This window comes from Chlamydotis macqueenii, chromosome 1 (genome assembly GCF_036417535.1).
Source record: "Chlamydotis macqueenii isolate bChlMac1 chromosome 1, bChlMac1.mat, whole genome shotgun sequence".
Classification (NCBI taxonomy): domain Eukaryota; kingdom Metazoa; phylum Chordata; class Aves; order Otidiformes; family Otididae; genus Chlamydotis; species Chlamydotis macqueenii.
In genome coordinates, this window is record NC_141556.1 from 36654635 (window position 1) to 36681597 (window position 26963).

The following is a 26963-nucleotide window of genomic DNA, read 5'->3' on the forward strand; positions in this document are numbered from 1 at the left end:
GCTGCGCATTCTGCTTCTCAGTGGTAACCCTTACTGGCTTTTTCCACCTCACTGGTGGGCATGTAGATCCTCAAATTAAACTTTTCCATGAAGGGAGCCCAGCATTTTCTAGAGGGATACTGTTTGTGTGTTGTCCAAGATTGGCTCCAACTTGAACTGTAGTAATTAAAATTTCCTCATTTCCTGGCCGTGCTTGCCAGTAGAGTATTGTTTGGTTCCCTCTCCTGCTGGTGTCTCCTGTGTGGGATACAGCACAAAGTCACAAGTCTGTAGCAACCCCTTTCTCTAGCTCTTCTGTAAGAGGTGTGTGCAGTACCCAGTGTTGGTCTATATGAAAATTTGTAGTGATGAGGGATGTCTGTGCCCCTTGGTCTTTTTACCTTGCCCTTGTCTCACTGTCTGTTCTTCGTCATTCTGTTTTTTCCTTTTGTGTGTATCTTTACATCTGTCTCAACATTTAGATTGCTTTGGTGAAATGATCCCTATTGGTTCTACCTTACACGTTCTGATGGGCCAGGATGTAATGTATTCACGTGCCTGCTTTTACATGGCTTTCCTGTCTAGGCTGGCCCACTTAACATGTAGATATTCATTATTCTTGTTCTCCCGGGAGCTCTTTGTCATTCTTTTTTTCCAGGGGTCAGGAACCAGCATCTGTTTAAATGTACTAAATGCAGGATAAAGATAGGATCTAGTTCAGAGATTTTGTGACATTTATCTGATGATATTATGTCAGGCCTTATACTTCCAGATAGGCACTTAAGCTCTTCTTCTTTTTAGTTGCTGGCATATAAACGCGGTACAGATTGCTGTTCATGCCTGGCCTTCATGCTGCACATAAAATTACAAACATAAAGTAGCAGAGTTCAAACCTTGCATGCTTGTGCATTTCTTCAGGCAGATGGGGTAGATGGCCTCATGGGGACAATTAAAGAATAAAGTAATAAGGAAAAATGTCAAGCAGAAGGGAAAAGTATTATGCAGAACATTTCATGCAGTGATTCTGGTTACCCCAGCATTAATAATCAACTGTATAAACACATACCCACAAAATCCTTAAGCAGATTTGTATATTTATAATTTATAAACATGTATTTTCTTTGGACAGAAACCATAACGAGCCAAGATGAACATATCTTCCAGTGTTTACAGTAAAAGATGCTAGAGAAGCCAAGCACAATAAATATTTTAGTTCCATAATCTGGCTATTAACAAGGAATATGACTACCTGCCAAATTTATTTGACGTTATAGAGATTGTGGCATATACAGAGATTTTTTCCATCGTTTTCTTAAACATTTTAAGGTTCAGAACTATAGCAAAGCTGGTTTTTTGCTACAGACTGGCAAATCTGGGACAAAATTTTACTGTGAGTTGGTTGTGGCACTGTCACCACAGCTCATGAAAGCTCCTTAAAAGAAGGGTTTGCACATCACTCCCCCCAGGGACCAGCAGCAGACTCATTTAAAACCAATAGTCACAGAGTATTTTCCCTAAATGATGTAACTGAGAGTAGTATTGTGTGTGCTAAATACAGACTCTAAAGAGTTCCAGGAAGAACTGAACTGACTTTTAAATTTCAGTAAAAAAAAAAAAAACGAGGAAAGTTCAGGTGCCCAATTATGGTCTAATTGAAATGGATGGAAAAATTCTTACAGACTTCAATGAAAGGGTATTAATGTGGAATAAAATTTTTAGTTTCTCAGACATTAATCCACAAATATAACCTTGAAAACATCAGTAGGATCACTGATGTGTTGAAAGTCAGACACATTCTGAAAGGCTGGTTTAGGTATGCTTATTTGTCCATTGCTTGGGCGTGATCTATCCTACTGTCAGGTGGATACTGTCTCTTAATGCTTTGAAACAGATTAGTAACATATGTTTTTAGCAAGAGTTTGCATGTGCTCTAAAGTTTCTATTATGTTCTCTGTTCTGTTGGTTAATAGATGCTAATACATTTCTCTAGGACATAGTGAATAAAGAAGCACCTCCGTGATCGTTTGTTGGGTTTTAACAGCCTGATTAGAGCTATCAACTCAGCTCCAGGAAAATGCGTGCAGCATCTTACATTCTGTTGTTTGCCTACCCTGAGGATAGGCTCCTAGAGGAGCACACCATTCAAACATGCTGAACCACTGCAGGGAATAGGTAGCATAAAAGAGAAATAGGAGAACCATTAACCACTGAAAATAAATGCACTTCTTATCTGGTGCTCCAGCGTGCTGTATATTACACACTAAAAGCTTGCCACTTGAGTCAGTATTTCTTGATCTTAAATGCTAATGTAAAATATGTTGCTTCTTGAAAATAAATCCCTTTTAAAACTGCGAAGGTTAACCAAATTTCCTGATTTTTATTGGACAATTCCTACAAAATCTTTCATCAGAAGGAGGCAGCAACTGACATGTTATCCATCACTACATGCACCCTCTGCAGATTGGAGTCCCCAGATGAACTGGTGGAAGGGATGACTCATCTGTGGTCGTCGCATTGCTAGGCTGTCTCTTCCTAATTTTTACTCTTTTTACTGATCATTTCCCTCCCTCTCTTTTTGCTTCTCATTTTAGAGCCTATTATCCTTCTCTAAAAATATATCCCTCTTTCCTCTGATGTGATCGCTTCCATTCACTGCATCCAGCTTTGGAGCCCCCAACGTCAGAAGGACATGGACCTGTTGGGGTGTGTCCAGAGGAGGGCCACGAAGATGATCAGAGGGCTGGAGCACCTCTCCTATGAGGATGGGCTGAGAGAGTTGGGGTTGTTCATCCTGGAGAAGAGAAGGCTCTGGGGAGACCTTATAGCGGCACCTTCCAGTGCTTAAAGCAGGCTTATAATAAAGATACAGAGAAACTCTTTAGCAGGGCCTGTTGTTGATAGGACAAGGGATAATGGTTTTGAAATAGAAGGAGGTAGATCCAGACTGGATATACGGAAAATATTTTTCACGATGAGGGTGGTGGAACACTGGAACAGGTTGCCCAGAGAGGTGGTGGATGCTCCATCCCTGGAAACATTCAAGGCCAGGCTGGACGGGGCTCTGAGCAACCTGATGTGGTTGGAGATGTCCCTGCTCCTTGCAGGAGAGTTGGTCTAGGTGACCTTTGAAGGTCCCTTCCAACCCAAACTATTCTATGATTCTATGACTGCTTGTGCTTCAGTGCTGCAAAAAGCTCTAAAGGAGCAAAGAGAAGAAATGAGTCCAAGTAAATAGTGATCATTCCCCTACTCCTTAATTCATCCAGTGTCTATTTGTGTTAAGGTGTAACTGAAGAGCAGAAAAGGAGGATGTGTCTATCAGTGAACTACTGTGTGCTTTACTTACAAGAAAATACTCAAAAAGTAAAGAGAGAATTGAGTTGGGTTTTTCTGTCTCACCTGCTGAAACAAAGTTTTGCACTGCCAGGTTAAGGCATGCTGCCTTAGATTCAACATTGCTGTATTTAGGACTTCAGTTGTCATCAGCTTTGAGATAGTAGTGACCAACACTTGAAAGGGATAAATTGCTTCACGCTGGAGTTCATCTGCAGTTTTTTTCCCATATGTATATGTTTTAATCTTCCAGTCTCAATGTCTACAGTCTTATTTGAATGTTGAGTTCTTCTTTCTGACAAAGTAATTTAGAAAACAGACCACTCATATTCAGCAATACAGAAGGAACTATCCAAGAGAAAACACGGGGCCTCCACTTCTTGGAGCTTTGAGGAGATGTGTAAGCTGTGTCAGAGCTGTGCTGTCTGCCTTTTAAAGGCAGGGTGCCAATGTAAAGCAATTCAGAATTTTTGCTCAAGCTCTTACTGTGTTTCCCTACAGCAGCTTGCAAATCTGCAATTCTTCTCCAATTCTTTACAAGCACCCTGTGTGCTCTTAGGCATATGAATTTTTGTCCTTTGTATTAGACGAAAATAATCTGATATTAGCAAAGAAATGGAAGTAGTAAGCCTTATTTTCTAGATACTTCAGTAGTAGAGCGTACTTCATGAAAAATAGTGGACTTTGGAAAGTATAAGCAAGAGGGAAAGTTTCATAGTAGTTCTGTGTAACTCCACTTCAGAATGTCTGTCTCACTGCGCCTCAGCTACTATGGCTAATGCTCTTGGGAATACAATAATTTCCCTGAAGTGTTTTTAAATTTATGTTTCTAGCTGCTTGTTGGTTAAAAAATCATCTTGCATACAAGGATTGGAGTGAGTACAAGTGCAAGTTCCTTAAAGTACTGCCCAGAGTTAGCAGTATGAGAGTAGGAACAGGAGCAAAAAATGCAACATTTTATGTTCCAGCTACTGTATGCGTCTGTTTCATCCTCCTGGAAGACACAGTGGGTGGGATGTGTGATGTGGTTCTTCCTTGTACGTGGGCGTCGCACTGGAAATTCTCATTTAGAAACCATTGCTCCTGCAGGTGTTTTAGCAATGGCCAAGTATGTGTTAGCAGCTTTGGAGATGAGTTGTCCCTGAGGATTTTCCTTTGGCTTCTATACAAATACAAAGTACATAGTGAAGGCCATTACCTATCATGAAGTAGGAGTTTTTAGAAGCCAGCTAAGTATCAATTTATTCACAGAAAAAAAACGCTGACATTTCCAGTGTGGATGTTGCAATGCTGATCATCAGAGAAGAAATGTAGCCAGGCTGTTTGCCAAGTCCCGTAGCTCTATTCCCTAGCTGTTTTCCAAAGCTTACAGTACAAATGCCTTCAACTCTTGCACAGTTGCCAGAATTTTCATCTGATTGAACTGTTATGGACAACTAACAAATGAATATATTTGAATGACACTCCAATTAAATACTCTTATTTTGACATACTTGCTTTCTTTAATAACTGCTGGTAAGTGTTTCTTTTTTTCTGGGTCAGAACGAAAATAAAGACACTGTCCAGAAAAGCTAAACAAAGCTGTTTCAGCAGCCCACTCTTTGGAATATTATGCAGTTGGGTATCTGTTTCAAAGAGGAGCCACAATTATTTCTTGCATAAATATTTAGATAGTTGCATGTGCTGAGAAACAAAGACTATTCTAGATGTAAAATTGTGCAGGATGTCCCTCTAGAATATCACATTCCACGTGGTTTAGTTTCTGTGTATATCATAGCAGTTGTAAAACAATACAGGGTTTGTTCCATTAAAAAGGATTGTAATATTAATCTTGAACTTTACCCTTTCTGCTGGCACCTAATTTCCTGATGCTTCATGAGAAAATCTCTCAAATTACTTCTGGGTTTCCTTTTAGAATTCTTCTGTCCAGATGCTGTCTGTCTACCTCTGCATCCCTGAATCATTATTTTTAGCGCACTGTAGTTCTCTCAGAACAGTGTCTTTGAGAGCAATATTGCATTCACTGTCTAGGATGAACAATGAGTATGAATATAAAGAAGCAAATGTTGCAGTTTTTGCATGCCTTTTTCTAATGATTTCTTTTTAATTACAGAGCAAAGAGATTGCATTTCAGCTTCATGAAGACTTAATGAAGGTTCTTAACGAGCTTTACACAGTAAGTACAGTTACTTACTTAGTTTATCTTATACGAATTCCATATCAGACTTCTATAAGCTTTAAGTGTCCTTTTATCTACCAAGTTACCCCTCAGTGGAGATGCTTATTTTTGTCTTCTTACACAAGACTAAACTATCTCTCTGGAAAGACTACTCACTTGTTTACAATACATAGGCTAATGCTTTCGGGATTACTCTTTACTTTCAACCCTTTTCCCCCGTAGACTATGCTAAGCCAGTTTATTATACGTTTTGTTGATTATTAATGAGGCATTTCTATTAAGAGCTTACAGAGCAAAGCTTCTTCCTTTTCTGCCTTGTTTTTGTCCATGCTGACATCTACTTGGTTTGACTCATGGACTACACTCAGTAAAAGTCAGTAAATGTTACTTATGTGCCCTCCCCTCTCCCTGTCTAGGATAAGTAAATAACAAAAAAAAAAAATAGAGGGTTGTGTAGGCTTTTCATACCATTCAGAGGTCAAGAAAAAAAACGCTCTTAAGAATTCTGGCTGCTAATCCATTAGAAAATCTGAGAGAAGGTAGGTCTGAACTTTTCCTCTTTGAAACTCACCTACACAACTTGTTACTAGAGAATGAGGTCTTGTCGACCTGAAAAACATTTCCCAAAATATTTTTGAGGGGATATGTTCTGAGAAAAAAAACAAAACAATAATTACTCTTTATTTTAAACATAGCTATACAATGAAGAGGAACTGGTGACATCCATCTCTTATAAAAGTCTGTTGATTCCTGATGGTTGAGGAAGTTGTACATTTAAGTTCTCCCTTCTGTCTGGAAGAGCTGAAACATCTGTGCTCCAGTGCCATTCATAGCAGTCTCTAGACTCCTCTCTTCCTTGTCTTCAAGATTTGAGGGACCAGGAAAAAAACCCCACAATCTATATCAATAAACAGTTTGTGATTTTAAGGAAGTTTTGGAATATATCAGAGACCAGCTTTCCTCAGGGAGACATCAGTCAAACTTTACTTTTGTGCATCTTGTCTGTTTTTCTTTTGACCTAGGTAAAATTTTGCACCCGTCAGTGGATGGGTTGAAGAACATTTGAACTCAAGAACAACTTAGGTGGCAAAAAAAGAAGATCCAAAGAAATTTAGACCTTTCTCACTGTCCTATATTTGGACTATAATTATGGACACAGATTCCTAAAATCTACCTTTTTTTTTTTTTTTAAGGGCTTTTCTTCAGGGCTTTTTTTTTTTTTTCTTAAATCACCACTGATTTTATAGGGTGTGATACTGCAAAACATTGTTGGCACAGGCCTGTAGTCAGTGAAGTATGCTGGGATCAGCTTCTGCAAAGTACTGATAGCCGCAGACAATTCACCCAGCTGCAGAGGATCAGCAGCTGTACAAGCCATTGCACAAGTGGGGCTTCAGTGGTGAGTAAGCCCTGAAGATACAGTCTTGTTTCAATTACACAGTTGCGTAACTCCATTGCCTAGTAAGGTGCGGGATCAGTACCCATGCTCCCAGGGTAGGAAAACAGTGAAGCATGTGCTGAAATACTTTGCTGAATCACCAGTGAGAGTCTGCAGTATTGGATTTTGGTATTTTCACTCTTTTTCTACACACTAATGCTTTATCTTCCCACTGATGGCTACAGATTTAGTCAGATATTGACTTCCATGTTATGGCTTCCAGTGAATGCTAATTCCCTTCTCAGAATTTAATATTTTTGTAAAATAGCAAGGTTTTTTGAAGTTAGTAGAATACAGAGCATGTGCACAACTTGAATTAGGTTACTGCTGCAGGATGGTTTCTTGGGATGGCGTTTACTTCCCCTAATTTTAAGGCATCCGCAGTGTAGTTACAAATAGCTTAGCTTGCCATCAGGATTCCAGTTAGAGTTACTAGAAATCTAATATGTGAGATGAGACCACTTTGTCTGATCAGATGCAAGCATCTGCTTCAGATGAAGTGATCTACATCGTTAGCTCCATTGTCCAGCTTTTCATTGATTGCAAAGGAATTGGTTGGCTGTAAATGCCCATATTTAGCCAGATACAACCCATGCTTAAGTAAAGTGACAATATGGTGCAGAATCACATCAGTTCCACTGATTGCATCTTTAGAATCATTATCAGCATACCTGCATAGTCCATGTGCTTGCCTTCAGAAAGGTAGAAAGACATCTAGACACATGGAAACCTCATGCATAGGTTTTTAATTCTATGTGACATTTACTGTTTACAGAATAAGATCACAGTGGCCTTACCAAAACAGATATCTCCAATTTTAAAATCCAAGAGGTATGTTTCTCAGTCACTTACAAAAAGGAGAAGTCATCTTCCTCTTTGCCCCATGATTTATGGAAAGGAAAAAAAAAAAACAAAATCAGTCTTACTATTGTGAGTTCGGTCACAGAGCGGAGGTTATTTCCTGATAATTACAGGAAAAAATGTTTGTCAAACTGAAAACTGCAGGAGGTTTGGGTTGGTGTTTTTTATGAACTCAGAGATTTAGAAACCTTCTTCCATGTTTAGCTTCTGGAAAGCTAAAATAATCTTGTATTATCAGATTAAATATTGGAATATGACAGTGACGTCTGAGTGACTGAGAATAACAGGAAACAGAAGGAAGGCAGTCTTTTCTTGCGATGCAGGGAGCTCTCCACTGGATTTATTTAGGGGTGCAGGCATATTTGTAAATGACCTCTAAAGGAGTCAAGGGGGGATCAATGAGGTGACAAGTTTGCTGAAAGTACAGATCTGATAACAAGGGTGAGGGCTTTGCTGTCTCTTCGGTGGAGAAAATGATGCACATCATAAAAATACATCTTCATATCTTCCACTTGGCTTTCTAAATGACTCCTACTGGCATCACACTTTTCACAAGCAATACAAATGTAATGCTTTCAGAAAAATGAAAAAGCAGGGACAGTCCAAAGCAAACAATTTAATACTAAATAAGACAGGGCTGCTATACCGCGTGCATTTTCCATTGCTTTATCTTACTCTTTAAAAATCTTGACTGTTTAATTTCTTAAGGTAGTTGCTGCCAGTTTTTCTTTTTTTCTTTGCTGAAATAACACAGAATCTGGATTCTCCATAGAAAAGTTAAGTCCAATTTACTGTAGCACACCAGAGATCTGAGAAGTTGAAATCAGTAATTCTGTATTGGTAGTAATATATCAGTGACAATTCCTGGAACCACATCAGAGGTTGGTTTGGAAGTGAACAGGATGCTGAAAACAGCTAATACTGAGCCTACTTAACTGCTGGAGGCCAATGATGTAGTAGAATTGGCATAAGATTTTACTTATTTCTTGAGGAAAGTACTAAATAGCCTGATTTAATGAATCCCTTGCAACTCCACCTTCCACTCACGACTTAGCAGAGACAAATCTGAAACAATTCAAGCACGATAGTCGCAACAGGAATGAACTACTGTTCTGTTAAATGCCTGGTTCCTGAGAAACACTATGAAAAAGCTCTTAATTATACAGTTTTAGTATAAAAATAAAGCACCTGGTAACATGTGGTAATTCAAATATATTTTAACTTTATAGCATTCAGTCTTAGTACATTGGATTAAGAAGCTTTCTTGAAAAGAAATAAAACAAAAGCCAGTGCCTTGCTGAGGGAACGTTCCTCTTTTGTAGACCACAGAAGTGCAGCACTAATTACTGTCTTGTTGATGGATTTGCCCAGATAACAACTGTGGGTTTAAATAAAATAATTATCTAAGGGTTTACTCTAATGTGCCCTTCCCTGTGATAAGTGCTGTCTTCTGCCCTAAGCCTACTTGCTGAGCTCTTATGAATGATGCTGAAAATTTGGCACACAAAATCAGACGTTTATATCACTGAGTGAACAGTCTGTCACCTACAAGTGGGAGAGTACATAGTTTGGGTAGCATAATTTTTTTTCATCTGCTTGTAGTCTGACTTAGCTATCTGACAGGAATCTGTATTTTGCTTTACTGGATTTGCAGAACAAATCTACGAGATTAATAGGAGATAAAGTCACTATTTAGTTTTAGAAAGGAACTAGTATGCATTTAACAATGCTTGTTCGCTACGGCAGAGAAGTGCAGCATATGTCATGATGACAGTTCAGCATCTGCAAAATTACGACCTTGCTCTCCCTTTTCAGTGCATATTTGATGGCTGATCAATAAACACTTTGGGGACTAATTAAAGTCAGTTCAGTGATGGATACTCTCACAGGATAGTCTATTGTTGCACAGTTTGGTGGACATTTGAGAAGTAATATTGCTTATTTTGTCAGATTATTTGTCATTTGAATAACAGATCTATTGATCTATTACATATTCACAGATCAGAGATGTGTGGATCTCAGAACTCTTCATACAGTAAATCTATTTACAAGAATTAAGCAAGCCTGTTACTGTCTGTTACAGTATCTAACAGTCTTTTAAAAACTCTAGGAAGAAAAGATGGTATAATGTTAAGAGAGAGAGTCATATATGCAACTAGAGAAAAATTGTTTTTAATTTCCTTTTCCCATCATTTTTAATAGAGCCATATCACTTTCTGTACTTCTCAGATTTGTTTTATAAATCACTTATTTAAGAAGTGCATTTCTTCTCTTTTCAGTAATTCTTTCTATGTGGCTATACAAGTTAGACTCCCCGGGTACAGATTATCAACAACTTCAGAAATGCCTTTGGTAACAGCACAGGGAACTGGATGTTCCATTTGGTTAAGCCGGGAACAGTGTAGATCTCAGCTCTGCAGGCTTGCCTTGATTTCCCAGCTCGTCTTGTTTCCTCTTCGGGTTTTTGTCTCATCCTGTGTGCTGCTGGGGCAGCTGCTATTCCCAGTGGGTGCAGGCAGTATTTGGACAGGGAGCTCTGCGCTCTGGTCAAGCCTTGGAGCACGAATGTGTGATAAAATAGCAGCAGCAACAATAACACTAAGCCCTGCTCCAGGCGGTTTGGGGTTTTTTTTGAGCAGAGAGCTATAAACGTTTTTTTTTTTAAATAAAAACAAGACTACTCTTTTTTATGCCTGTCTCCAACTGTTTTGCCTTACTACAGGAAGTTAGTGAAGAGTTGCCTGTTTCATTTTTAATATCAATCCTATTTCGGTTGTATCAGCAGCATGGTGTCAGTATTAAATAGTGGCATACACAGTTACGGTGTGTAACATATGCGTAACATACATGGTTATGCAAAATTGCACCTCTCTAAAAGCTTCTTTCTTTCTGCTGCACAAGACTGCATCTGTTCAGCCGTCACCTGACGTGGTGTGCAGTCGGTTTGTGTTGATCCTCGCTAAGCCGTGCTGCAGCAAATTTGCAGTATCTAGCTTTAGTGTCTCCAGTGTTGCCACTCTATGGGTGCTCGTTAGGCTGGCCTGACTACTCGGTTACAAAAACTACTCCTTTCCCTGGGAAATATTTCAAGGCAGCTCCCCAAGCTAGTCTGTCTCCTCCACGGGTCACACAAAGCTCTGCTGAGGGAGCGACAGCCCATTTGATTCCTCCCTGGCCGTGTCCTTTGGAGGAGATGTGAATGGCTTGCATGGCCTCAGCCCAAAGATAACATCTGCTGCGGAGAGCACTCCGGCACCCTGTAAAGAAGAGAGGAGGCCGCTGGCTTCCCAAGGAGGCCTTCATGCTTTGTTCCTTGCTTGAAACTTAAGACAACAACAACAAAAAAAACAAGCAAACAAAGGCTGAGGAAGGTGGAAAGAGGGTTTCTGTGCTGGGGAGATAGCCCTCCCCCACCGAGGGGCGTGGTTTGTGGTTGCTTGTGGCGCATTACGCAGCTTTCAGGCGGAGGCTTTTCTTGCTTGAAGAAAAAAGGGAGGACTGGGCTGAACCAGTCCCTCTTCCTCTTTGTGGTCTGTGCAAGCGTGTATTTGCAGGCTGGCAGCCCAAGCTCTCTTGGCTGCAGAGCCAACGTATGTGTCGGGGGAAGATAATGGTACTAACTGGGGGGCTATGGGGAAAGCATCTTCACAACTTACTTAACAGGCAGCTCCTTCTCCAGCTCTCAGCTGGTTTTAGGTTGTGCCCAGTCTGCTGGCTGCACAGCTGGCACCCATTTCTTTCTAGGCCATGGATAGCCATCCCGCTGGCTGGGAATGTGCTCCCAGACAGAAGCTTCCCATTGCCTCTGCTTCCTTCCCCCTTTCTCAGTGCTGAAGGAGTCTTCCTGCTTCCAAACTTTTGAAGTCCACAGCCGAGCTGTTAACTTAGTACTGAAGAGGTCAGGTAGATATGGCACTGGCGTAGATTTAGTTTTGTTGCTCATTATTTCACGTTTTCATTTGAACACAGGAATCCTGAAGTTTAATAAGAAGGATTTTGCTTTTTCCTATCAGAGCAATGAAAAAAAAGTCTCCAAAAATTTTTCTACACAACTTTTGACTGAAATATTTCATAGCTTGCTGCCCCATTGCCTATCAAAACGTTTCAGTGATGCAAGGCAGAAATGAGCCAGGATGAGAGACTGTCTCACACGCTTACATTACAAATAGTTCTCCATCACCTTTCTCTTTATTCGTAGCGCTTGGTGAAGCACTCTGGACATTCAGAATTTTATAAAAAAATAAAACAAAAATGCAACCAGAAATCCTCATTTTCTGTTGGCAAATAAACTTCTCCAAGCTCCATGTTTATAAGAGAATGTTTTACTCAAAGACCCTGTGATTTTTCTGTAGATACCTTTGTATTTTCATTTTGTCATAACTCTCCATTGACTCTCTTTTCTGCAGGTCATGAAAACATACCACATGTATCATGCAGAGAGCATCAGTGCAGAAAGCAAACTGAAGGAGGCAGAAAAGCAAGAAGAAAAACAGATTGGGAGGTCAGGAGACCCTGTTTTTCATATTCGACTAGAAGAAAGGCACCAGAGACGAAGCTCTGTGAAAAAGATTGAAAAAATGAAGGAAAAAGTAAATAGACCTTTTATTTAACTTCATTTGAAGTAAATTCAGTGCATTTCTGATATTTTTTAGCATGATATTAGACAGAGAAGTCCATCTGGGAAATAAAATTAAACAAGGTACACATGATAAACTAGAGGTGGATTATAGATAACTTGGCTTAATTGCAGTTCAGAGAGGGGAATGCTTTATTCCCAATGTAATTCCTACTATATGGTTTGTCACATTTGAAACAAAATAGTAAGTTATCACTTTGTATTACATTTGTTACCTGCATAACAGACTGGCAACTAAGATTTATTCTTGTTAATACAAATGTGTGCTTGGACTGTTACCATTTTTTGTTACATATCGAAAACGAAGTAATTAAAACACATTAATATACAATCTTTTTCCTAGCGTCAGGCAAAATATTCTGAAAACAAGCTGAAATCTATTAAGGCCCGTAATGAATACCTGCTCACCCTTGAAGCCACCAATGCTTCTGTTTTCAAGTATTATATTCATGACCTTTCGGATTTAATTGATGTAAGTATTGACACATTTGTTTTTATTTTATTCTTTTCAGGAATAATACATTTCTTTTTTTTCATTTTCAAAGGGAATACGTTAGTCATATGCGTTGCCTACAATACACTTATCATTTGTGATATTGTATGGTATAATGAGCAGATTTTCCCTTCAGCTTTATATGTCACAAAATAAAGTGCCAATAAGATGCTGAACCCATTCCTTTAAAGTTAGAACATTGTATTTGCTCTCTGTGTGGCAAGAGAAAATATGATGGGAATAACACAAAAAATGTAGACATTTCCATTTTGTACTATAAAAGGATTTTCAGAGTACAAATATTTGTTACGAGATAAGCTTCTTAAGTGGGCTTATAATAATGGTGTTTTACCTCAAAAAAAGGCATTTCCTCTATGTCTTCAAAATAATTTCATTTCATTCATTTAGTCATTGAATCAAATATACACTGCTTTTTATTCTTATTTCATGTAGATTGCAGAACAGACACAATCAATTCTGTACTCTGTACTGTCAACAGAACTGTTACTGTTTTTTGTTAAGTTATGCCTGTGAGAACATCCTATGAGAATGAGGTTGTACACTGATATTGACTTGTACTAGGCATTTGGTCTCCAGAACCTGTATTGTTGATATTTTTAGATAAAACAGAGGGAGGATCTCACATTCTGTCATGTCCCACTCTCTTCGTAAGCTGACCACATATTTCGTAGAGAAAATTTAGGGGCAGCAAACCCAAGCTCAAGAATATTCATTCAGTAACAATGTACTGTTAAAAAAAAAATCAGTGAGTACACCTCTGTGGCCCATATGACATGCTAGATATTTGAATACGCTTTCTACTGAAACAGTAGCATTTGTTATTTACAATAGTAAATAAAATTCACATAGAGTCATTTCTGTTGTGGTGTTCATCATGAAGATAAGCCAGCTAAGCTGTGTTTTGTAATATACTGTAAATTAATGCAGGATTTGACAAGAGGTTTCTCATTTCTGGTGTCTGGAGAAGCAAAGCTTGGTAGAGAAGGAGAAAAATGCCTTCTTGAGACGAATGGACTAAAATAGCTACATACATGTGTTTTATTGTATTTTCTAAATACTGAGAGTCAGGTTTTTTTAATGTTTCTGTTTTCCTGTGATTTATAAAATACTCCCTGATTTTTCCTTTTCCCTTTCAACTTTTTTCTTTCAAATGGTTTTGATTTTTTTTTCCTTACTTCTTTCTTATAAGAGATGGTGATGCATCTTTTTGTGTTTTCAGTGTTTCTTGCTATCTCTATCTCAACTTCTCTTTTCTTCCTCTTTCCTACTCACTGTTGTGTGTCTTCTCGCTTCTGATTTCTTCTGGTTTATTCTGCTGCATATATTCTGTCCCTGTCTAATCAACACCCATGCACATCCTGCTCCACCCACCTGGCCTGCCTAGGCAGCGAGAACATTTACCAAGATCCCGACAGGTAGATGATCAAGACAGAAAACTAAGGACAACCAGCATATCTGCTAGGGTACCACCCAAGTGACAAGTTTTCCCTACCTAATAGATGATTTTCCTGATGCTGCATAAAGGATGATAGATTTTTATATTCTAGTTAGAGCATATCTGATAAATATGAACTTTATGAGTTCTTCCTGGCTGCTGGAAGGAATAAAAAGTCCCTTTTCCTCTGTTCCCAGCACCTCCACCCCTTCAGAAGTTGAAAAGATTCTGACTTTGCCTTCTCTCCTGCCTTTGTTTCGGAGCTCACATTTCCCAGTGAATGTCTCCAGTGCATGTCACTTGGTCAAAACAGTCTTAGGGAAATGTACCTGATTGGGAAATGTAAATCTTGGGAAATGTACCTGATTTTTACATCGATGTCCACAGAGGTTGCTGTAGCAGTGAAAGCTGAGGGGAGGAACCACGGGCCTGGAGCTGCACAAAGAATTGTGGGAAGCAGTGAAGTGAAGCGCTCTCTGCGTGCGTATGCAAAGACAACACGCTCTGGAGTTAGTTCTTGAAAAGATCTTTACACAACCACGAAGAGTAGAGCTTTCTAGCTGCTCATTTTCAATAGAAGTATTCATTCTACAGTATTTAGTAACACAGGGAAGTGATAACTACTTCACATGGCTTTTTCCAAACCATGGACCAATACAGACAATAACATTCTTTTGGCAAAATGGCTTTAGAAGTGACTCTTCCCTAAGGAATTTAAATGGAAAATCTAGCTGCCCTTTGGATCACTGTTTTGTAAGAGTAGGCTGTAAACATGTACCACTAGAATTTGCTTCAGAGCCAATTTAATCCGATTGTGAGCTTGTTTAACTGAAGTGTCTTTCAGACATTTGTATTTAGTCAGAATATCCTGTGAAAGCATCGGTATCTAGACGGAGTGTTTACTACTTGACAAAGGAAACGCTTTTCGTAAATGCAAGAGTCTTGGCAAGGTTTTGGGGTTGTATCATCGGAATGTGAGACATGCTTCCCACTGGCCATATGTTGCAACAAGCCAGACTATCTCATTCTGTAAATTTATTAATGTCATGGTACGATTTGGAGTTTTCAGAGCAGTGACAGCAATTTCCTTTTTTGCCCTCTCGGCTTTGTCCCCATCTGCCTACCTCTCCATGCTTCCCTGAACTCTCTCTCTCTTTGCCTGTGCAGAAGGGGATTACTTCTCCTCTGCGTCTGAATTCCAGTTAACATGGAAGGGATTTAGATCTCCCTGAGCTGTTGGTATTGCCCACAAATGAAACTGAATGTTTTCCTACATTACTGAAAAATATGTCTGATAAAAATGGGATAAATACATGAAGGAGTGCAGTGAACTGTAATTTTTTGTAACAAGATTGGTTGTTGGATATTCTTTTTTTACAAAAAAAAAATTCTGTTTTTTTTCATTTAGGTTCCACTGCATTTTCCATTTGTAAGGCTCATATGGAAAATCCTAAATTGCAGTTCCTCAGTTGAACTCGGTCTGAACTGTTGAACTCCTTCATTTCACTAGCAAAGCTCAGAGCTTTCAACTTAAAATGATGATGTGTTGTTCGTCTTAAGCTCTTGTGATAAAAGCAAGATAAAAATATTGCTGGAGTCTTAGCTGGATGTTTTAATGCATTTAGTGAGCTGAGAGCTGGGACCAACATTTGCAAAGAAGTAGGGAGATAAACAAGATTTTATTTGCATAGTATATTTTTGTCCTCTGCATATTGTACTCGTGGAATTTGAATTTTCTGTTGAATATGTAGTAGGATCTAGTTCAAGTGAAGGACAGGATTTTTTTTCTTTATATCATGTAAAAAAAGTAGCAAAGAGTGGTTTTTAGATAAGTTTAACAACATTCATCTAATATGTAGAATTTTTTGTAAGATTATGGATTTCTGAGAAGCAGCAGAGTACACACCTCCGCTAATCTAACTGTTAGTACCAACATCTGTCCGTATGGCACATACTATTGCTCATCTATTTGAAGATTTCCATGTAATTGAGTTTATTAGATTTATCTGGGTATAAAAGGTAGGTAGAGAGCTTATTTTCAGACTTACCATGCATTCTTATGATCTGAAGATAAATGCTAGGAAATAGTCATCAAAACAATTTGACTGTAGTTCTGCTGCTAGAGTAAATAAAATATTCATGTGTTGGTCTTAGAGTGGAGTTTCTGAATCTCTAATTGCACTCTGTATGTTTTGGATGGTTAGGAAGTTAGAGAACATTTAGCTATTATGAACTTAATGTATTCTGTAAAGGTTCTTTGTTAATCATTCATAGAACCAAGTTTAAAACCAGGGTAGAGTGTGTGCAACTCCCAATCTTTATTGCATAAGTTCTCATCAATATATGTACAGCCAGATCCCTTTGATTTGAATGTTGACGTCTGTGTAACGGGATGATTAGAAAGTGACTTATTCAGAGGTTAAGGCTTTTTTTATGAATTTCTCTCTCCATTGACATTAGAATCTTATTATTATTCCTGAAATGAAATTAAGAGCAGCTTGGTTCGTTGGTTGAAGCTCTGTGCTAAGCAGTGCAGTTTGTTTTGTTCAACCCTAAATATGCTCTGGGGTGCAATAAAGACAGTAAATGCTCTTGAGACTGCTTCAGATTTAATTCCAAATAAGAATAAAATGCAAATTACAAAATTAATTTTTCACACATATCCCAAATGCATCACTCATCTCCGTCCACTTCATCCAGCCAAAAGTCTTTATGAATCCAGAAATGCAATAAAACTCGTAGTCTATGACTTCTTTCTCTCATTTCTCATCTTCATGTCTTGCTGCACCAACTGACATCTCATCTCTCTGGCCCGTAGATTGATAGCAGATCTCATTAGTCATCCAGGCTGTAGCCTTGGTGTGCTGATTAGTGAACCTCAAAGATTCATATTGATTCTGGCTAGTGGTGTGGTTACTCGCTTGAACTTTACAAATCTTTCCACAGATTTACAGATTTTTCCTTAAAATTGTGTATACATGCATGCATGTGTGTGTGTATCTGCATACGTATGTACTTTTTTGCAACACCACAAAGGTTAGTGATTTTCTTTCCAAGCCTGGCCGGACAGGATGTGGTGAGGGCAGAAGTTTAGTGTCAGTACCTTAAATTTTTAGTCTTAGTAATGAAGAAATACCCCAAGTGCCATCTCCATTCTAGACAACTCTCTTTCTAAACCATCAGTAGTACTAGCAGATTAAAGCAGTACTCTTCTTTCTGAGTTAGCCATGAGTTGATATTGTAACAGAGCCATTCCCCAATTAAAATTGGTTTTGTCTCCAAATTTTAGAGACGGTGGACTGTAGTCTGGCAGAAATAAGAGTTGTGATGTCTAATGAGCGTGTAGTTTTGCTTTTAAAAAGTAACTTTACTCATACATATTTTTACTTAAATCATTGAAGCAAAATTCCAAATTCAAGCATTTTAAATTCTATTCAAAGAGCCACTGGTGGTAAGGCATTAGTTCAGGTTCTGGATTTAGTTCCTGTTTGCTCTGCTGGCATTGGCATGGCAAGAAAATGCCTTAGCCTGGCAAGATATGCTGCTTCTTGGCTGAGAGGCCGTATTTGTTACTCTCTTCAGCTGTCATCACCTGCAAAAGATGACCATGGCTTTCGTGGCAGGTGACAGGGACTGAGTAGGTTGAGGTTAAATTATGAAGTTCTTGGTACTGTCACAGCATAAAGGCTGCAACCTTGTATTCCAACTTGCAAAAAAGCTGCATCAGAAACCCACACATCTCTAATTGTAAATCAATAAGCTTTCTATTCGTACTCAGATTAATCCTCTAGAGCCAAAATTCAGGCTTGAGATGCCTGTAGTTTTGTAACACATGGATAGTCGGGCATGCTAAACCTGGCATTGCCCTCTATTTCGCATTTCCTCTCAGTTTAATCTTCCATGAGGTCTCTCTGAAACTAATGCACATGAAATAAAACAGCTGTCCTGATCCACTTCTTATCAGCCCTTTTAGTCTGTCTTTTTCATCCAAGGTAGTGAATTAAATATGAGATCTGATTTGACACAGAGCAAGAGAAAAACACTAAGAGACTTTTCCTTTTAGAAACAATATTTTTTTAGGCTGTAGGTCTTTGAAATATGGATGTGCTTTAGTATAAAAGTTGAGTGGCTGTTTTAAGAAGTGTAACACAAATTGCCATTCTATAAATGCAAAAGAGAGAGGTTAACCTGTGTGTCTTTGATTGAACATGGCATCTTTTTTCCGTTCACTTTGAATGGTTCAGGAACTGGTTTTTGGAGAGCCACTGTCCCATTGCAGTAACTACCCAGAGTCCTTGCTAAGACAGAAAGTTTTAGTCTTTCCAAAGTTTTGTTGTGGATAAAACAGCCCTCTGTTTCAGATTTCAGAGAGCAGTTTCATCACTAGTGATTAGTGCACCTAAGGCAAGGTGTGAGGAGTTTCTTTCTCTCAAACACACAGGTTTAGGTGTGGTAAATAGATTGAAAACACTTTCTTATGCAGTGTGTGCATCAGTCTGTCTCCCTGTCTCTCTCTCCTTTTTCAAATAAGTAAGAGGAAAGGGAGGGGAACATGATCTGAGCCCTAAGGGTTTGTAATAGCTGTGAGGGATTATAAATGTATGCTTATATGCATATAAACATAGTCTACAGTGTGTGCGCATATAAACATAGTCTACAGTGGAATTAATTAAAATTGCTTCTTTACCCAACTGCATCACTTCACATGCAAGCCCCACAGGGAAGGACAATTTTGAACTGCAGATGGGCACCCGGGACCAGTGGCTGGGGGTGAGGGATGCCCTGAAGCAGAGTGCTCCCTGGCTGCCAGGCATTGGCCTCTGGCTGGGACAAATCTCTCCTGTTTGAGTAACAAACATGCATTGCATGTAACTGTTAGCAGACTGATGTGCCACTGTCGGGGTGACAGAGGGGTTTGTGATACTCCTGCCATTACCTGGAAGCTCACTGAGCAGAAGCTGAGGATGTTTTATACTCTGTAATGTGGGGGGGAAATGAAGGAAACAATTACTTGATATGCTGCTGCTGTGACATTTTTAAAATATATTCAGCTGTTCCTCTAAAATATTAACCAATCATGAATAATGCAAACTGAGGATGTTTAAAATTCAAGAACAAACACAACTTTATGTTCTACCAATTAGGTTTCAATTACATTCCAGTGTTATTCTCACCCCTAGAAAAAAAGACATAAATTATGACTTTCTGCATTTAGTAACATGATGTACATTGCTGGCTCTGCGTGAGCACGGGAAATAAGGTGTTTACAGTAAATACATTTTCACTATCAGGGAAAGGATGTTACACCATTCTTGTTGCATCAAAAAGCATCTTAGATGGGTCACTAATGCGAGAGGCAGCTGTGGGGTTTTTTGTTTGGGCACAGATATGGAATTGCTTAATTTTCAGTTTGTTGGTCGCAGTGACTTAGATGGTAGAGTTATATATCAGGATGGGTTTAAGTAGACGATCTGAGGCTTACATTTGATAATAATACTGAAAAGCCCACTTGTGTGTAAAGTCCCAGACCTTTTCTATGTAAATACAGTGTGATTGCACATCTGATTCTGATAAACAAATGCAAATATATTGCCATACTTGTACACTTGATCACTTTTCTAAAACTCTCCTTTAATCTTTGCAATAGAATGGGAATGCTGAATACTTACTATCTTGACCCCAGTACTGTATTTTACAAGATATCTTGTAAAATCCTTTGAAGACAGAAGAATTTCTGGACAGAAAATTTTAGTGATAATTTGTGACTTGGGATATTGGAATGGTGTTCCTCCTTTTTAACTTTTTTTCTTTTCCCTTTACTGTGTTTTCAGTGTTGCGATCTTGGATACCACGCTAGTCTGAACAGAGCCCTAAGAACATACCTTTCTGCAGAGTATAACCTTGAAACTTCTAGGCATGAGGGCTTAGACATCATTGAAAATGCAGTTGACAGCTTGGAGCCACGAAGTGACAAGCAGAGATTCATGGAAATGTACCCCACTGCTTTTTGTCCACCAATGAAATTTGAATTCCAGTCTCATATGGGTGATGAGGTCTGTATAGTGACAAGTATCCCCATGGTGACTGTTTTTCTTTGTTTATACCAAGATAGAGAATTTATCTCCTTTTACAAAGAGTTTGATAAAAGCTGTTATTGGTATCCAGAAGCAAGTGGATCAACAATAACATTTTTGCAAACCTGGCAGCGCTGTTCTGAACTTCTTCAGAGTTCTCAAGTAAAAACTGTCGTGTGTTATTATAGTTTGTATTACTCATAATGGCATTGCTGCAAATTTGGTCGCCAACCTGTGCGCAGCCTGGCACTGGTGTAAGTAGTGGCTTTATGTCTTCACTACCTACCTCATGCATAACAGAGCTATTTGAGAGCAACTGCAGAGCTGCTCCAGATTATGCATGCTGAAATGCAGCCTTTTCTCCTTCTTCCTTCCCCATTTTATCATCTGGAGATTTCAAGCTCTGCCCTGTTCTGCTACCCAAAGGCCAACAGGATAGCAGAATGCAGAATCACCCGTGTACGTTTTTACCTGAAGGAAACTCCAGGGTTTGCATTTGCTTGTGATAGAGCACTCTGTAGTCATAAGATGTGGTAGGAATTTATCTAGTTTTAAAGAGAGCAACCAAAAACTATTGGCTGTTTTTTTCCTTCCTTGCATCTTACAGCTCTTTTTGATTCTTTGTTAGGTTTGTCAGGTCACTGCGCAGCAACCTGTGCAAGCAGAGCTCATGCTTAGGCATCAGCAACTACAGTCACGATTGGCCACACTCAAAATCGAAAATGAGGAGGTAAGATCTGTGACTACATGGGCTATGCATCGAACACCATCTTCAGGAAGGTGCAGTGTTTTCTACTTTAACAAAAGCATGTAAATGATCCTGAAATGGCTTCAATCTGCATGAGCTGTTTTAATTTTAACAGTCAAATACTCATGAATATGCTAAGGGAGATCCTTGTGTGCTTTATAGAGGTTTGGAAACTTCATCTTTTACGTGTCCATACATTCACATTACTGAGTTCTGTGTTTTGCAGATGCTTCAGTGGAAACTCATTAGAGCACTTATTTTTAAAGTTTTGTGGCAGAAAGCCACTGAGCACAGTTATTGTCTTCTGTGACCACCCTCTGTCCAGTCCTCAAATTGCTACTTCTAAAGTACAAAGGAATTTGGACTGTCTTTTGTGGTAGCTGAGACAAAATCTCTTACGCTCTCAGCTACAGCTATTTATAAACACGGGTACTGAATGCCTGTGATGGGAATGGCTCACCTAGTAGAATAAAATGCTTTTTTTTTTTTGTAAAATAGAGAAAAACTATTCTATTCTCTTTCTCCTGCTCTGGCAGCAGAGAGGCCTCCCGGTGGGTATAAATTGCACTTTTATCCAATTTAAGGCAGTGTTAAAGGCCTTCAGTTTAAATGAGAATCTGTTACTAAATTAAGACATAGGGATAATTTAATTTCTTGGTGTAGTTTTTTGATAAGTTTTCAGGATTCCAGTTTTTCTCATTCTGTGTTATGTGCTGAATGCCTGGAACAATGTATTAGTGTCCATGAGACATGTACAGTGGTCCTCAAAAAACCCGCTTGACTTCAGAAAGTATCTCACAGTAACAAAGACGAAAGGAAGGAGAATATTAAGGTGAAGTGTAAGGGAATAAGGGGAGAAATCGTGTTGACAGGCACAAAAAGGGTATTTGCCTACACCAGAGATGTGTGTAGAAGTGTGCATGATTCGATTAAGTTGACTCTACTAGAGAGTCTTCCAAAGCAGGACTGGAAGGTAAAACACATCCTTGTGAATCCTGCCAGTTACTTTATTGCATTTATTGCATCCCCTGTTCCACAGCCTCTATGCCCTGGTTTCCACTATGAACAATGGTGCTCCATAGCTTATGGGAAGTGCTGTGAGGCCAGTGTAAATTGTTCATTCCCCAACCCCCCCCTCCAGCTGTGTATTCCACTTCTGCAGTCTAAACATCACTGTACTCCTCACCATAGCATTCCACAAAACGGTGTCACAGATTTTTATCTTGAAAGAACATGTTCTGCCAGCCAGATCCTTGTACGCGTTCAATCTAATACGTTGACCACGTGTGGGAGAATTGACCCTTCAGAGCAGTGTATCATCTCTATTGCCTGTTGTCCCAGATTAAGGACCATAATTGAATCATGTCACATTTTGATTCTAATTTCAGGAAACAAAATCTTGAGAGTGCTATGCAGTCAACACAAGAGTACATCCGAGTTTGTGGATTGTACCACGGTAAAGCAGAGAACTAGATAGGAAAGCTAATCATGTCATTCTTCTGTTACATAGATATGTGTTATAGTTCATCTAATTTTTCACATTCACACACTAGTTTTTTGGGGGGGAGCATGGCAGAGAATTAATTTGAGCAATGAGCTTCCCTTCTAAGCTCTTCAGATATGTACTTGTGTTCCTATCCGGTAAATTGTGCTTTTTAACACCAGGTTAAGAAAACAACAGAGGCTACCTTGCAGACAATACAAGATATGGTCACCATTGAAGACTATGATGTGTCAGAGTGTTTCCAGCACAGTCGCTCAACTGAGTCTGTGAAGTCAACAGTCTCTGAGACATACCTGAGTAAGCCTAGCATTGCAAAAAGAAGAGCTAACCAGCAGGAAACGGAGCAATTCTATTTCATGGTATGTTGGTTGCTTCCTCATTCATGTGATACAGACCAAACACCTGAAGTAAACATTATGCAGAAGTTCCTGGAATTTATGTGCCCTATGTAGTAATAGATTGATCTGCATCTCTACAGAAATTCAGAGAATATCTGGAAGGTAGTAATCTCATCACAAAACTTCAAGCAAAACATGACTTGCTGCAGAGGACACTGGGAGAAGGTAAATATCACACAATAAACTGAAAAGTGATTCGAGACTGTACAGTGAACTCACTGAAATGCCAAAACTATGCAGGAAAAAAATCGTAAAACTTAAAGCTTAATTGTCTAGTAAGCATAGATTTGATTTTTACCAGTCATAGTTTTGGTGCAGTGGCAAGACTAGACACTATAAATTGCTTTTATTTCTTCAGCAGATATTTATTTTCGCTCTACAGACATTTAGACAAGTGACTATATTTGGAAATGGAACTGTTGAATGAAGAATCTCATGTCTGAAAGGAGAGCTGACACAGTCAGTCCAGGGTGATTTAAGAGCTGTGACAAATGTACTGTTTCTACTTCCCAATTATTTCTGTTGACTTGGGGAGTTTTTTGAGTTGGGGATGAGTGATATTTTTTCAAGCATACAAAATAGTCCAGGATGCATCTCTTACAATGGACTCACTAGTGCAACTTTTCTGACACATGGACATGAATATTGCAGCCTAACAACTCAGTGGAGCATTTATGAAATGTAAAAGGTGAAATCCTGACCTCATTAATGTCAGTAGTGAGACTCTTATTGACTTAATTTATTGTTGGGGTTCTACAAAGTATTTGCATATTGTGAACTGGAATGAGTGAAAACTTAATTAATAGCTCTATACTTGTTGGTTATCATTATTGCATATAAAATTATGGCATTACCAAAAAAAATTATTGCACTACAAATTATGATAGCAGAGGATTACACGTTGTCCTGAACACTCCACAATTTTTAAAAATACATCTTAAAATATAAACCAAGTCAGCAGATGCCCATGATCAAATAACATAAAGCTGAATTCGGGCAGTAGTGAATCAGGCACTATGCAGAGTTCCAGCCCACCTCTTACCAGCCCTCCCAACAGGCACTTCCTCATGGACCAAAGGGAAAAGGACAATCACACTGCAAGCCTTGAGGACTGGCCACATAGAGTGTTAGCGGCTTGAGAGGAAGTGAGTTACACCACAAAGAGTAAAACTCCCCTCCTGGAGGTTAAAGACTATAACTCAAAGTTCAGATTGAAGAAAGAAAACTTGTTCTCTAAAAAGTGTCTCTAAAGGATATGTCAATTTATTTTCTTTTTACTGCCAAAAATCTGTTGTTAATCAGATCTCTTCTTGCTTTTAATAGAAAAGCCCAGATCCACAAATCCAGTTGTGGAGGTGCCTGAAGAACTATTAACAGTTCAGTGGCTATGACCCAAACAAAGCCCCTGTCCAGGCAGTGACTGAGGTTGGGGGTAGGAAATAAACAGCATTTTCTTGCAAAGCTGGACTATATAAGATGTTAGCTGTTCTTAGACTGCTAACTACGTTATGTTCTTTCTCGTGAAAGATTTCATTTAATAGTATTTTTTTTTAATGTGTGCATTAGCAGTTTATTCACAGAAAACAATGTGCAGCTGATGTTAGTCAAAAAAGAGGGAAATTTTCCGCCAAAGGCTCACAGAAAATGTATTTGGAAAAAAAAAAAGTGAATGTTTTATTTGGAAGCCCAGTAAAATGCCTGGTCATCTACTGAAGGGAGAAATATAAAAGGTGGCATAATCTGTTGCCTAACATGTGTTGGAAAGAGAAAGGAAATCCAAAGAAAAACTTCTTAGCAGGGTGACCTGTGATAAATTTCTGTCAGGCTCTGGGCTGCTCTGCCAGGCTCAGGCATGCCTGGACTGTTCTGTTTGAAGAGTTCCTGTCAGCCCACCATGTAAACCCAAGTAGTTAACCTGTGTTGCCTACGGTGTTTTTGCACATAGTTCCTGTCACGTTGTCGTAGCATAGCATGTACAAATAGTACCCTCAACATACCCATTTACATTCAAAGTTGATATTCAAAGCAAAAGCCATCATTATTACAGGATAAAAAGTTCAAGTGCCCCCTTCTATTGAGGCCTGTCCTGCATTAAAATGCACTTGCCTGGCAAGGAGGACCTGGATTCTGTAAATTCCTTGAATGAGGATGATTGAAAGGATCGAATTACAGTGGAACTGTGAATATTATTGCTGTAGCTGGTACAGAAATGAATTTGTAGGAACTGAACTGCTCCCCTGCTCCAATCGAACTGCCTTTTCTGGAAACTTACACGTCAGCAAGACAGCAGACAAATAACACAGGGTGCTGTACTAAGTAATGCAGGGGAGAATGGGGAGAGAGGGAGAGGATTGTCTGAACAGCAGGTTTTCCTTTGGCACCCTCTTTCGCTTTTATTCAGACCTGTACAGTGTAAGGATATAGACTGAATAAATCCAGATTCCAGTCTGGTGTCCACAATGTTGACAGCGTTTGGCTTCTGTTCCAGTTCATCGCCTATGTGCCAGTGTCTGTTCCTGTTTATGGACGCAGCAGATACATATTCATGATCAGCACAAGGCAGGAAGATGAAGTGCTCTGTGCTGAGTCTGCATCTACAAATTTGGAAAAGGAAATGAGAAATACTCAAATCAAATTGATACTAAACATAGGAAGCACACTGATACTTGTATGAATTCAGACTCAAGACCCATCTATTGAACAAAGCAAGGGGAAATGAAAGAAAGAGAATAAGCAGTTGTACAAGAAGTTACCCCTGTGTCCCAGATGGTTTTTGCCCTAAACTGTTAAATATCAGAGATGTGTTTGAAATCCCCCAGACTAGGGATTTGTAACATCTTTTGTTTTACTAGCATTTATTATTGGGATTCTTAGTCTGAATGAATTTCCTTTGGTTACATGAGTGAGGAACTAGATGATCTTCAAGGTCCCTTCCAACCCAAACCATTCTATGATTCTATTAAGTTCCTGGCTTACTCTTTCCCTGTCATAGATTATTTTACATACTCTTCTTTCATCCCTCTTTTTCACTTCTTTAAAATAGTTATCAACAATCTTTACTGTCTTATTGATGCCAGAGATTTTTCCCAGAGCTTATTCTTCATGCCACCTTCTGTGGATCCCCACTCCTCTGGTACTACAAAATACATGTTCAGATTGGGGTTTTCAGTAATGTGCAGTATTTCAGCACACATGGACATTGCCACATAATATCACTGATTTCTGTTATTTATGCAGTCTGACAAGGTTTTTTGGTGTCACTTTCAAATTGAACAGTAGCCTTAAGTTTAGCCCACATGACGCTCAGAGTGATTTTGGGAGTCAGTATGGTTATCTGTAGTTCTGTTAGCTGCACAGATGTTTAATTCTTTCTTCCCTAATACCTTACTTGAACCTGTCAATACTGAATTTCATTTGCCATTGTGTGTCTTGTTCCCTAACATGGTTAAACCCCTCTGAAGGGCTTCACAGTTTCATCAGGACTTGATACAAAAGTATTTCAGTCAACTGCACAATATACTGCCTCTTTTCCTGTGATGTCCCTAAGACATTAATAAATGTATTATGTATTAAGTAAATGGTCCTAATGGGAAGACTTGAGTAAATTGCTGTTATACTTTCGTCATTATGAAAAAAAAGACCATTTAATTCCACTCAGTTTCCCTTTTCTTCACTAGGTTTTGATCAATAAGACTATTTTGCCACTCAATCCATGGCTGTTTAGTTACTTTAGTCACCTCTTGTGAAGAAAGTTATCAGGGGCTTTTAAAGTCTAAATAAATTAATTCGGCTGATTCTCGTTTATCCAGTATTTCACTGACATGTTCAAAGAGTTATAATAAATTAATAGGGCACAATCTCCCT

General features: G+C 38.9%; 1 protein-coding gene across 2 annotated transcripts in view; it reads left to right on the forward strand.

Moving 5' to 3' along the window:
• The window catches only part of SRGAP1 (SLIT-ROBO Rho GTPase activating protein 1), a 142574-nt gene that overhangs the window by 79524 nt on the left and 36087 nt on the right, over nt 1-26963 (forward strand). For both annotated transcript variants that reach the window (XM_086748656.1, XM_086748649.1), the window contains exons 4-10: nt 5426-5488; nt 12197-12379; nt 12770-12898; nt 20207-20428; nt 21078-21179; nt 22863-23060; nt 23180-23264. In XM_086748656.1, the coding sequence (XP_086604782.1) occupies nt 5426-5488; nt 12197-12379; nt 12770-12898; nt 20207-20428; nt 21078-21179; nt 22863-23060; nt 23180-23264 (982 nt within the window). The remainder of the gene's footprint in view (nt 1-5425; nt 5489-12196; nt 12380-12769; nt 12899-20206; nt 20429-21077; nt 21180-22862; nt 23061-23179; nt 23265-26963) is intronic.